Below are 12,741 nucleotides of genomic sequence, written 5' to 3'. Positions count from 1 at the left end.
CTGACATTTCACATTCGTAAAATAAAGTGGTGATCCGAACTGACATAAAACAAGGCCTTTCACAAATCCTGGATTAAATGTCAGGAATTGTGAAAAAAAAACTGAGATTAAATTAATTTGGCTCAGGTGTATGTAAACTTCTGACAGAACTGAAACTATAGTTCAGAACCATGCTATTTGGACTACGGAGAAAAATGAGTGTGGCACTTTGGATATGGAATCAGTGTGCTTGACAGCTGTTGCCCCACCTTGCACAAAACAGTATCCCATTAGCAAGGAAGCTATGAATGCTACTAAAGTAGTGAGTAAAGATCTATGGGACATGGGTATAGTTGAACAGGAAACTCTGGACTGTACTAAAGTAGTGAGTAAAGATCTATGGGACATGGGTATAGTTGAACAGGAAGCTATGCACGCTACTAAAGTAATGAGTAACAGGAAACTATGGACGCTACTAAAGAGGTGAGTAAAGATCTATGGGACATGGGCATAGTTGAACAGGAACTATGGACGCTACTAAAGAAATGAGTAAAGATCCATGGGACATGGATATAGTTGAACAGGAAAGTATGGACGCAACTAAAGTAATGAGTGAAGATCTATGGACACTAATCAAGTAGTGAGTAGATAACTATTAGACATGACCAGCTCTTCCACACTGGTATCAGTCCCATAGTTTGGAGTGGGATACAGTGAATTATAAGTGAAATAATCTGTCTGTAAACAATTATTGGAAGTGGGATACTTGTTATTTGGCCATTGGCCAAGTTGTCCAGCAAGCACTTCTGATTGGTCAACCCCAGACTAGAGTGGGGGGTTATACGTGGCATCCTGTCCTTTGTTCTGGGGGGGAAAGCGGAGGACAGGGGGAGACTGAACATCTGACTCCCAGCATAACATCTTGATTTGTCCTCTCTGAATAAACATATTTTTTCTCCCCCTGATTTCCTTTGGAGTTTGTGTTATTGAAGAATAACATAAATTGCTAACATATTTCAGATTCTTCAAAGTATCCACTATTTGCCTTGATGACAGCTGTGAACAATCTTGGCATTCTTTCAACCAGCTTTATGAGGTAGTCACCTGGAATGCAGTTCAATTAACAGATGAGCCTTGTTAAAAGTTCATTTGTGGAATGTCTTTCCTTCTTAATGCCTTTGAGCCAATCAGTTGTGTTGTGACAAGGTAGGGGTGCTATACAGAAGATAACCCTATGTGGTAAAAGACCAAGTCCATAATATAGTAAGGACACCTCAAATAAGCAAAGAGAACGACAGAACATCAAGAACTTTGAAAGTTTCTTCAAGAACAGTTGCAAAAACCATCAAGCACTATGATTGATGAAGCTGGCTCTCATGAGGACCGCCACAGGAATGGAAGACCCAAAGTTTTAGAGTTACCTGCCTCAGAAAATGCAGCCCAAATAAATGCTTCAGAGTTAATGTAACAGAAACATCTCAACATCAACTGTTCAGAGGTGTCTTTGTGAGACGCAGAGTAGGTGAACGGATGATCTCTGCATGTGTGGTTCCCACCACATGAAGCATGGAGGAGGAGGTGTGTTGATGTGAGGGTGCTTTGCTCGTGACACTGTCGGTAATTTATTAGAATTCAAAGCACACTTAACCAGCATGGCAACCACAGCATTCTGCAGCGATACACAATCCCACCTGGTTTAGGGGGCTATCATTTGTTTTTCAACAGGACAATGACCCAACACACCTCCAGGCTTTGTAAGGGCTATTTGACCAAGAAAGAGAGTGATGGAGTGCTGCATCAGATGACCTGGCCTCCACAATCACCCGACATCAACCCAATTGAGATGGTTTGGGATGAGTTGGACAGCAGAGTGAAGGAAAAGCAGCCAACACTAGCTCAGCCTATGTGGGAACTTCTTCAAGACTGTTAGAAAAGTATTCCAGGTGAAGCTGGTTGAGAAAGTGCCAAAAGTGAGCAACTCTGTCATCAAGACAAAGTGTGGCAACTTTGAAGAACCTGAAATATAAAATATATTTAGATTTTTTTGGTTACTAGATGATTCCATGTGTGTTATTTCATAGTTTTGATGTCTTCACTATTAACAATGTAAAAAATAGTTAACATTGTCATGACTTGCCCTTCTGGGTGAGGATCGTAGGTTTCAGATCCACCACCCTCCCACTACAGTTTGATGACGGTCGTAAATACCTGCAGAAACTATCTCCCACACAACGAAAAGGAAGTTAAAGGACTAGATGAAGACTACACAGGAACATTCAGTCTATAGCTGTTTAAGTACTTTAGTCTAGTAAACTTGACTGAGTGTGACGTATTCATTATAACAGAGCTACAACTACGAAAGACCTTGCTCTATGATGGACAAATCAGAGACTTTGTGTCAAATTACTCCCCAGATGGACCAGTGATTTAAACAGAGACAACAAAGACATACACACTGTAGTACTGTCGACCACTCCCAACCGGTCACGTTGCACAGAGTGGTGTAACTGTCTAAGACACTGCATAGCAGTGCAAGCTGTATCGCTACAGATGCTGGATCAATAGCCATGCTGCCCTCGACTGGGAGACCCATGAGATGATTGTAGGATTTTGCTTTCTCTCCCTCTAAAAACAGAAAGAATTCTAAATAACAAACTGGCTTTATTTACAAATTAGTAACAATGTCTCACCCCATGTTCAAGAATGGGTTTTTCAAGAATGGCACTATTGAAGGCTACCAAATGCTTTCAAAGATGCCCTCTGGTGGTCAAACTAGCATTAATGGTACCAGTGGTTCACGCTTAAGTAACGTGCCATAGAATTCTGCGGCACCAAACAAGCTGCAACTTTTAAAGGACGAACCGCTGTACACGCCGATCCAGAGCATCCCAATCGGTGACATGTCTGGTGAATATGCAGGCCGTGGAAGAACTGGGACATTTTCAGCTTCCAGGAACTATGTACAGATACTTGCGAAATAAGGCCGGCATTATCATGCTGAAACATGAGGTGACGGTTGCGGATTCAGGATCTCGTCACGGTATCTCTGTGCATTCAAATTGCCGTAGATAAAACACAAGTGTGTTTGTTGTCCGTAACTTATGCCTGCCCATACCCTAACCTCACCGCCACCATGGGGCACTCTGTTCACAATGTTGACAGCAAACCGCTCAACCAAGACATCATACATGCTGTCTGCCATCTGCCCAGTACAGTTGAAACCCCGGGATTCATCCGTGAAGAGCACTGTTCTCCAGCGTACCAATGGCGATCAAAGGTGAGCATTTGCCAACTGAAGTCGGTTATGACGCCAAACTGCAGTCAGTTCGAGAACCTGGTCAAGACCCCCAGTGTTTTGCCTCGTTAAATAAAGGTTCAATAAAAAACTATTAAAAATGAGAAATTCTGACAGTTTGCCAACTGGTCTCAGATTATTATTATACCTTTGTTTCAACACAGAAAGAGATCAAGGTCTCGTTTACAGCTGGGCCCTGCATGTACATGTTTACACAGACAGTTTAGGTACAATGATTCAAAAACTAAACAAGAAACAAAATCACAGATAATACTAAAAAAAATAAAAAATACAGATGAAGAAGCCGAATGTGGAGGATGTCGTCACTGTATTTTTGTGCAATCAAATTGCCATCAATAAAATGCAATTGTGCTCCTTGTCCATATCTAATGCCTGCCCATACCATAACCCCACCGCCATCATTGGGCACTCTGTTCACAACGTTGACATAAGAAAACCGCTCGCTCACACAATGAATGTGGGCTGAATGTACTGCCAAATTCTCTGAAATGACATTGGAGGCAGCTTATGGTAGAGAAATGAACATTCAATTCTCTGGCAACAGCTTTGGTGGACATTCCTGCAGTCAGCATGCCAAATTGCACACTCTCAAAACTTGAGACATCTGTGGTATTGTGTTGTGTGACAAAACTGCACGTTTTAGAGTGGCATTTTATTCTCCAGAGCACAAGATACCTCTGTGTAATAATCATGCTGTTTAATCAGCTTCTTGATATGCCACACTTCTCAGGTGGATGGATTATATTGGCAAAGGAGAAATGCACACTAACAGGGATGTAAATACATTTGTGCACAACATTTTAGAGAAATAAGCTTTCTTTGCATATGAAAAACACATGTTGCGTTTATATTTTTGTTCAGTCACAGAGAGTGGAGGAAGAGCGAGAAGCTAAAGCAGAGCATGAGAGAGAAAGTACGTGCACATATTATCCCATCCACACACAAACTCACTGACCTCGCACATCTGTAACTGGAAGAGACGTCGCTCCTTCTCCATCTCCTCTGCAATCTCAGCTCCGGTAATCTCAGTCCGAATCATCCCATGTTGTTTAGCATGCTCCCTCTTCTCTTTCTCAATTTTAGTGCTGGGGGAAAAATCCAGAATTACACTCAAGGTTAGGATCACATTCAAAATACAGTCACAGAGAATACAATACAAAAAATGTAAGTTGACATATGCACGCACACAAATGTACAGTAAAGCAAACTCACAACTTAGCCTCATAGTCCTTCCATGCCTTGTCAAACGGCTTCTTTATGTCCTGAAGATTAACGAGGAAAGAATCCAATCAAATCATTGCAAATAAATCAATATTAACATTTTTTTCTCAATCATGTACAACGACTCTTTTGGAGCTCGTACCTATAGAACAAGGTTCTTCCACCTTTTCTGGCATGAGAGCTTTTAAAAAATATATAAACATATCGTGAGCAACAAATTGCTTGGGTAACACTTTTGGTAGCTCATATAATATGGTCATGACACTGTCATGACACATATTTAGACCTGTTGTGACATATATTGCGTTATTTTATGGCTGGTTATGACACCTACGTAATAGTGTCAAAACCCACCACACAAAGCAAAACATTTCATTACACCATAGCCTACATGTCAACAATATGTTTATGTTAATTAACACACAATATATGTCTCAAAATATGTAAATGACAGTGTTGACATTATGACATGGTTATGATCGTGTCAAAACGTGTTATGACGCTGTGTGTCAAGTAAAGTGTTACCCATTTTTTTATAGCTTTCAAATTGGCTCGACCCTGAAACACTTCCCTGGGATATTGGTGTACAAGATATGTATTTTCTGTCAACATACCCGGTCAAATGCCCAACTCTGTCAACATACCCGGTCAAATGCCCAACTCTGTCAACATACCCGGTAAAATGCCCAACTCTGTCAACATACCCGGTCAAATACCCACTCTGTCAACATACCCGGTCAAATACCCACTCTGTCAACATACCCGGTCAAATACCCACTCTGTCAATATACCCGGTCAACTTACAACTGTCAACATACCCGGTCAAATACCCAACTCTGTCAACATACCCGGTAAAATGCCCAACTCTGTCAATATACCCGGTCAAATAACAACTGTCAACATATCCGGTCAAATACCCACTCTGTCAACATACCCGGTCAACTTACAACTCTGTCAATATACCATTTCAAATAACAACTCCGTCGACATGCCCGGCCAAATGCCCAACTCCGTCGACATGCCCGGCCAAATGCCCAACTCCGTCGACATGCCCGGCCAAATGCCCAACTCCGTCGACATGCCCGGCCAAATGCCCAACTCCGTCGACATGCCCGGCCAAATGCCCAACTCCGTCGACATGCCCGGCCAAATGCCCAACTCCGTCGACATGCCCGGCCAAATGCCCAACTCCGTCGACATGCCCGGCCAAATGCCCAACTCCGTCGACATGCCCGGCCAAATGCCCAACTCCGTCGACATGCCCGGCCAAATGCCCAACTCCGTCGACATGCCCGGCCAAATGCCCAACTCCGTCGACATGCCCGGCCAAATGCCCAACTCCGTCGACATGCCCGGCCAAATGCCCAACTCCGTCGACATGCCCGGCCAAATGCCCAACTCCGTCGACATGCCCGGCCAAATGCCCAACTCCGTCGACATGCCCGGCCAAATGCCCAACTCCGTCGACATGCCCGGCCAAATGCCCAACTCCGTCGACATGCCCGGCCAAATGCCCAACTCCGTCGACATGCCCGGCCAAATGCCCAACTCCGTCGACATGCCCGGCCAAATGCCCAACTCCGTCGACATGCCCGGCCAAATGCCCAACTCCGTCGACATGCCCGGCCAAATGCCCAACTCCGTCGACATGCCCGGCCAAATGCCCAACTCTGTCGACATACCCGGTCAAATGCCAACTCTGTCAATATACCTTTTCAAATAACAACTCTGTAGACATACCCGGTCAACTTACAACTGTCAATATACCCGGTCAAATGCCCAACTCTGTCAATATACCCGGTCAAATACCAATTGTCAACATACCCGGTCAAATAACAACTGTCAACATAACCGGTCAAATAACAACTGTCAACATACCCGGTCAAATACCAACTGTCAACATACCCGGTCAAATACCAACTCTGTCAATATACCCGGTCAAAAACCAATTGTCAATATACCTTTTCAAATAACAACTCTGTCAATATACCTTTTCAAATAACAACTGTCAACATACCCGGTCAAATACCAACTGTCAACATACCCGGTCAAATACCAACTGTCAACATACCCGGTCAAATACCAACTGTCAACATACCCGGTCAAATACCAACTGTCAACATACCCGGTCAAATACCAACTGTCAACATACCCGGTCAAATACCAACTGTCAACATACCCGGTCAAATACCAACTGTCAACATACCCGGTCAATATACCAACTCTGTCAATATACCTTTTCAAATAACAACTTTGTAGACATACCCGGTCAAATACCAACTGTCAACATACCCGTCAAATACCAACTGTCAACATACCCGGTCAAATACCAACTGTCAACATACCCGGTCAAATACCAACTGTCAACATACCCGGTCAAATACCAACTCTGTCAATATACCTTTTCAAATAACAACTCTGTCAAAATACCCGGTCAAATACCAACTGTCAACATACCCGGTCAAATACCAACTCTGTCAATATACCCGGTCAAATACCAATTGTCAATATACCCGGTCAAATACCAACTGTCAATATACCCGGTAAAATACCAACTGTCAATATACCCGGTAAAATACCAACTGTCAATATACCCGGTCAAATTCCAACTCTGTCAATATACCCGGTCAAATTCCAACTCTGTCAATATACCCGGTCAAATACCAACTGTCAATATACCCGGTGAAATAACAACTGTCAATATACCCGGTGAAATACCAACTGTCAATATACCCGGTAAAATACCAACTGTCAATATACCCGGTAAAATACCAACTGTCAATATACCCGGTAAAATACCAACTGTCAATATACCCGGTAAAATACCAACTGTCAATATACCCAGTCAAATTCCAACTGTCAATATACCCGGTCAAATTCCAACTGTCAATATACCCGGTGAAATAACAACTGTCAATATACCCGGTCAAATAACAACTGTCAATATACCCGGTCAAATAACAACTGTCAAATAACAACTGTCAAAATACCCAGTCAAATACCAACTCTGTCAATATACCCGGTCAAATACCAACTCTGTCAATATACCCGGTCAAATACCAACTCTGTCAACATACCCGGTCAAATACCAACTCTGTCAATATACCCGGTCAAATACCAACTGTCAATATACCCGGTCAAATACCCAACTCTGTCAACATACCCGGTCAAATACCCAACTCTGTTGGGTATACCCCACATAGCCTGGTTCCTCTCTAGGTTTCTTCCTAGGGAGTTTTTCCTAACCACCGTGCATCTACACCTGCATTGCTTGCTGTTTGGGGTTTTAGGCTGGGTTTCTGTACAGCACTTTGAGATATCAGCTGATGTACGAAGGGCTATATAAATAAATTTGATTTGATTCGATTCTGTCAACATACCCGGTCAAATACCCAACTCTGTCAACATACCTGGTCAAATAACAACTCTCAATATACCTGGTCAATTAACTTTGAGACCACATAATTCTGTTTTCTCAGTTTTATATTTCCTGGTTTTGCATCTCTTTTTTTAATCCTCGATATTACAATTATTCATAGAGAAACAACATCCAGTGGGCAGGGGGAGGACATGTGTTGGTCTAGCAATGTTTCTGTTGTTAGGCCTACTGCTGCAACACGCCGTGGCACAGTTGGTAAAACAATGACCACCCAATTGTTACAAATAATAATTATACAGTTCTTTCAAGTAAGACTACCAGTTAACATTTCATGCTCATAATAATAGCTGGAACGGAGCGAATGGAATGGAATCAAACCAGTGGAGGCCGCTGAGGGGAGGACGGCTCATAATAATAGCTGGAACGGAGCGAATGGAATGGAATCAAACCAGTGGAGGCTGCTGAGGGGAGAACGGCTCATAATAATAGCTGGAACGGAGCGAATGGAATGGAATCAAACCAGTGGAGGCTGCTGAGGGGAGAACGGCTCATAATAATAGCTGGAACGGAGCGAATGGAATGGAATCAAACCAGTGGAGGCTGCTGAGGGGAGAACGGCTCATAATAATAGCTGGAACGGAGCGAATGGAATGGAATCAAACCAGTGGAGGCTGCTGAGGGGAGGACGGCTCATAATAATAGCTGCAACGGAGCGAATGGAATCAAACCAGTGGAGGCTGCTGAGGGGAGAACGGCTCATAATAATGGCTGGAACGGAGCGAATGGAATCAAACCAGTGGAGGCTGCTGAGGGGAGAACGGCTCATAATAATAGCTGGAACGGAGCGAATGGAATCAAACCAGTGGAGGCTGCTGAGGGGAGAACGGCTCATAATAATAGCTGGAACGGAGCGAATGGAATCAAACCAGTGGAGGCTGCTGAGGGGAGAACGGCTCATAATAATGGCTGGAACGGAGCGAATGGAATCAAACCAGTGGAGGCTGCTGAGGGGAGAACGGCTCATAATAATAGCTGGAACGGAGCGAATGGAATCAAACCAGTGGAGGCTGCTGAGGGGAGAACGGCTCATAATAATAGCTGGAACGGAGCGAATGGAATGGAATCAAACCAGTGGAGGCTGCTGAGGGGAGGACGGCTCATAATAATAGCTGGAACGGAGCGAATGGAATGGAATCAAACCAGTGGAGGCTGCTGAGGGGAGAACGGCTCATAATAATAGCTGGAACGGAGCGAATGGAATGGAATCAAACCAGTGGAGGCTGCTGAGGGGAGGACGGCTCATAATAATAGCTGGAACGGAGGGAATGGAATGGAATCAAACCAGTGGAGGCTGCTGAGGGGAGAACGGCTCATAATAATAGCTGGAACGGAGCGAATGGAATGGAATCAAACCAGTGGAGGCTGCTGAGGGGAGAACGGCTCATAATAATAGCTGGAACGGAGGGAATGGAATGGAATCAAACCAGTGGAGGCTGCTGAGGGGAGAACGGCTCATAATAATAGCTGGAACGGAGCGAATGGAATGGAATCAAACCAGTGGAGGCTGCTGAGGGGAGGACGGCTCATAATAGCTGGAACGGAGCGAATGGAATGGAATCAAACCAGTGGAGGCTGCTGAGGGGAGGACGACTCATAATAATAGCTGGAACGGAGCGAATGGAATGGAATCAAACCAGTGGAGGCTGCTGAGGGGAGGACGACTCATAATAATAGCTGGAACGGAGCGAATGGAATGGAATCAAACCAGTGGAGGCTGCTGAGGGGAGAACGGCTCATAATAATAGCTGGAACGGAGCGAATGGAATCAAGGGGTAGAGGATGTGCCAATCAATAGGCCCAAACCGTCCTCAATGACAACAAAATCATAAACACGAGAGTAGGGCTAGCTCATACGTTCTTTGTTTTGGGGTCATATTCAGGTAAAACAATTTGGCTAATCTATACGTACATATTTCCAAGTCCTATTCTTGAAGATGAAGAAGTATAACATTTATTGGACTGACTCGATTTCTGATAGACTTTGGTTTGATGTGAAGATTTAATATAACCATACTATATGAAGTAGAAAGCGATGGGTTAGAAGAAGCCTACATAACCAATAAAGGAACATTTTACATCCACATATGGCCAGATATACAAACTTTAACATTGATTTATCCTGCAATAGATGTATATTATATATTTGTGTATTTTCCTAATGCCTCTAAAGGGGAAAGTAATCTAAAAGAAATGGAATGTAATCAGCTGACTGAGTATGGGCAATCCAAAAGTTACGTTACTGACTACAATTTTGGACAGGTATAACGGATTTAGAAGAAGACTCTTATCCAGACTGACTGACAGTGCATTGTGAAATTATTTAGATAGCAGAAAGATTGACTTTTTCACCCCTTGACTTTATGAATCTACACAAAATAACCCAATATGGCACAGCCAAAACCAAGCCATGAGGTCGAAAGAATTGTCTGTAGAGCTCCGAGACAGGATTGTGTAGAGGCACAGATCTGAAGAAGCGTAACAAGAAATGTCTGAGGTATTGAAGGTCCCAAAGAACACAGTGGCCTCCATCATTCTTATATGGAAGACTCTTCCTAGAGCTGGCCGCCTGGTTAAACTGAGCAATCGAGGGAGAAGGGCCTTGGTCAGGGAGGTGACCAAGAACCCGATGGTCACTCTGACAGAGCTCTAGTTCTTCTGTGGAGATGAGAGAATCTTCCAGAAGGACAACCATCTCTGCAGCACTCCACCAATCAGGTCTTTATGGTAGAGTGGCCAGACGGAAGCCACTCCTCAGTAAAAGGCACATGACAGCTCAAGATTGAACTCTTTGGCCTGAATGCAAACAGTCACTTCTGGAGGAAATCTGGAACCATGCCTAAGATGAAGCATGGTGGGGGCAGCATTATGCTGTGGGGATGTTTTTCAGCAGCAGGGACTGGGAGACTAGTCAGGATTGAGGGAAAGATGAACGAAGCAAAGTCAGAGAGATCCTTGATAAAAAAACCTACCACCAGAGCACTCAAGACCTCAGACTGGGGCAACCCTAAACATACAGCCAAGTCTCTGAATGTTCTTGAGTGGACTTGAACCGGATTGAATATCTGGAGAGACCTGAAAATAGCTGTGCAGTGACGCTCCCCATCCAACCTGACAGAGATTTAGAGGATCTGCAGAGAAGAATGGGAGAAACTCCCCATAATCAGGTGTGCAAAGCTGGAATTTGCCAGTTTTACGGTATCTTTTACTTTTGATTAATGTATTTTCTGTTTTGAGACAAGACATTTCTGTGTACACAAGACATTTCTGTGTCTTGTGTACACGGATTTAAGATGGCACCGGAGAAGGAGGCAGACTTTTTATGTGCCTCCAACCGATTGTGTTTTTTTGTTTGTTTTATTAGTGTTGTTTGTAACTATTTTTTTACATAAATGTTGCCGCTTATGACCAAAAATAACTTCTGGACATCATGACTGCGATTACTCACCACAGACTGGCAGAATACTTTTTTTCCTTTAACGATACTGACGAGGCCTACGCGAACGATATACTGCTTTCTCGGAAACAAGCCCAGATCCCTGTTATTTGCGTGATGAGGAGGCGCAGAAAAAGGGATTTCGTAGGCGATCAAATAAACCCCTGCTTCCTTCCATTCTGCTAGCAAATGGGCAATCTTTGGACAATAAAATAGATGACCTACGCGTAAGATTAAACTACCGACGGGACATTCAGAACTGTAATATCTTATGCTTCACGGAGTCGTGGTTGAATGACAACATTATCAACATACAGCTGGCTGGTTATAAGCTGCACTGGCAGGATAAAATAGCGGCGTCTGGTAAGACATGGGCTGGCGGACTATGTATTTTTGTAAATAACAGCTGGTGCACGATATCTAAGGAAGTCTCGAGCTATTGCTCACCTGAGGTAGAGTATCTCATGATAAACTGTAGACCACACTACCTACTTAGAGAGTTTTCATCTATATTTTTCATAGCTGTTTTACATACCACCACAGTCAGAGGCTGGCACTAAGATAGCATTGAATGAGCTGTATTCCGCTATAAACAATCAAGAAAACGCTCACCCAGAGGCGGCGCTCCTAGTAGCCGGGGTCTTTAATGCAGGGAAACTTAAATCTGTTTTAGCAAATTTCTATCAGCATGTTAAATGTGCAACCAAAGGGAAAAAAACGCTGGACCACCTTAACTCTACATAAAGAGATGGATACAAAGCTCTCCCTCACCCTCCATTTGACAAATTTGACCATAATTCTATCCTCGTGATTCCTGTTTACAAGCGAAAATTAAAGCAGGAAGCACCAGTGACTAGATCAATAAAAATGTGGTCAGATGAAGCCGATGCTAAACTACAGGACTGTTTTGCACAAACTGGAATATGCTTCCTGGGATACCTCAGATGGAATCGAGGAGCACACCACATCAGTCATTGGCTTCATCAATAAGTGTGTCGATGACGTCGTCCCCACAGTGACGGTACGTACAAACCTCAACAAGAAGCCATGGATTACAGGCAACATTCGCACTGAGCTAAGGGCTAGAGCAGCCGCTTTCAAGGAGTGGGACTCTAACCTGGAAGCTTATAAGATATCCCGCTATACCAACGATGAACCATCAAACAGGCAGAGCTTCAATAAAGGACTAAGATTGAGTCGTACTACACTGGCTCTGACGCACGTTGGATGTGGCAGGGCTTGCAAACCATTACAGACTACAAAGGGATGCACAACCGAGAGCTGCCCAGTGACACGAGCCTAATCAGACGAGCTAAACTACTTCTATTCTCACTTCCAGACAAATTACACTGA

General features: G+C 43.7%; 1 protein-coding gene across 1 annotated transcript in view; it reads right to left on the bottom strand.

The window, feature by feature from the left end:
• The window catches only part of asap1a (ArfGAP with SH3 domain, ankyrin repeat and PH domain 1a), a 157,500-nt gene that overhangs the window by 79,819 nt on the left and 64,940 nt on the right, over window positions 1-12,741 (bottom strand). The window contains exons 5-6 of the mRNA XM_064942550.1: window positions 4,508-4,557; window positions 4,251-4,380 (exon numbers count right to left, since the gene is read on the bottom strand). Coding sequence (XP_064798622.1) covers window positions 4,251-4,380; window positions 4,508-4,557 — 180 coding nt within the window. The remainder of the gene's footprint in view (window positions 1-4,250; window positions 4,381-4,507; window positions 4,558-12,741) is intronic.

Source organism: Oncorhynchus masou, chromosome 3 (genome assembly GCF_036934945.1).
Source record: "Oncorhynchus masou masou isolate Uvic2021 chromosome 3, UVic_Omas_1.1, whole genome shotgun sequence".
In the NCBI taxonomy this organism is placed as follows: domain Eukaryota; kingdom Metazoa; phylum Chordata; class Actinopteri; order Salmoniformes; family Salmonidae; genus Oncorhynchus; species Oncorhynchus masou.
The sequence above is the reverse complement of the archived record's forward strand: the minus strand, read 5'-3'. Positions and strand labels throughout refer to the sequence as shown.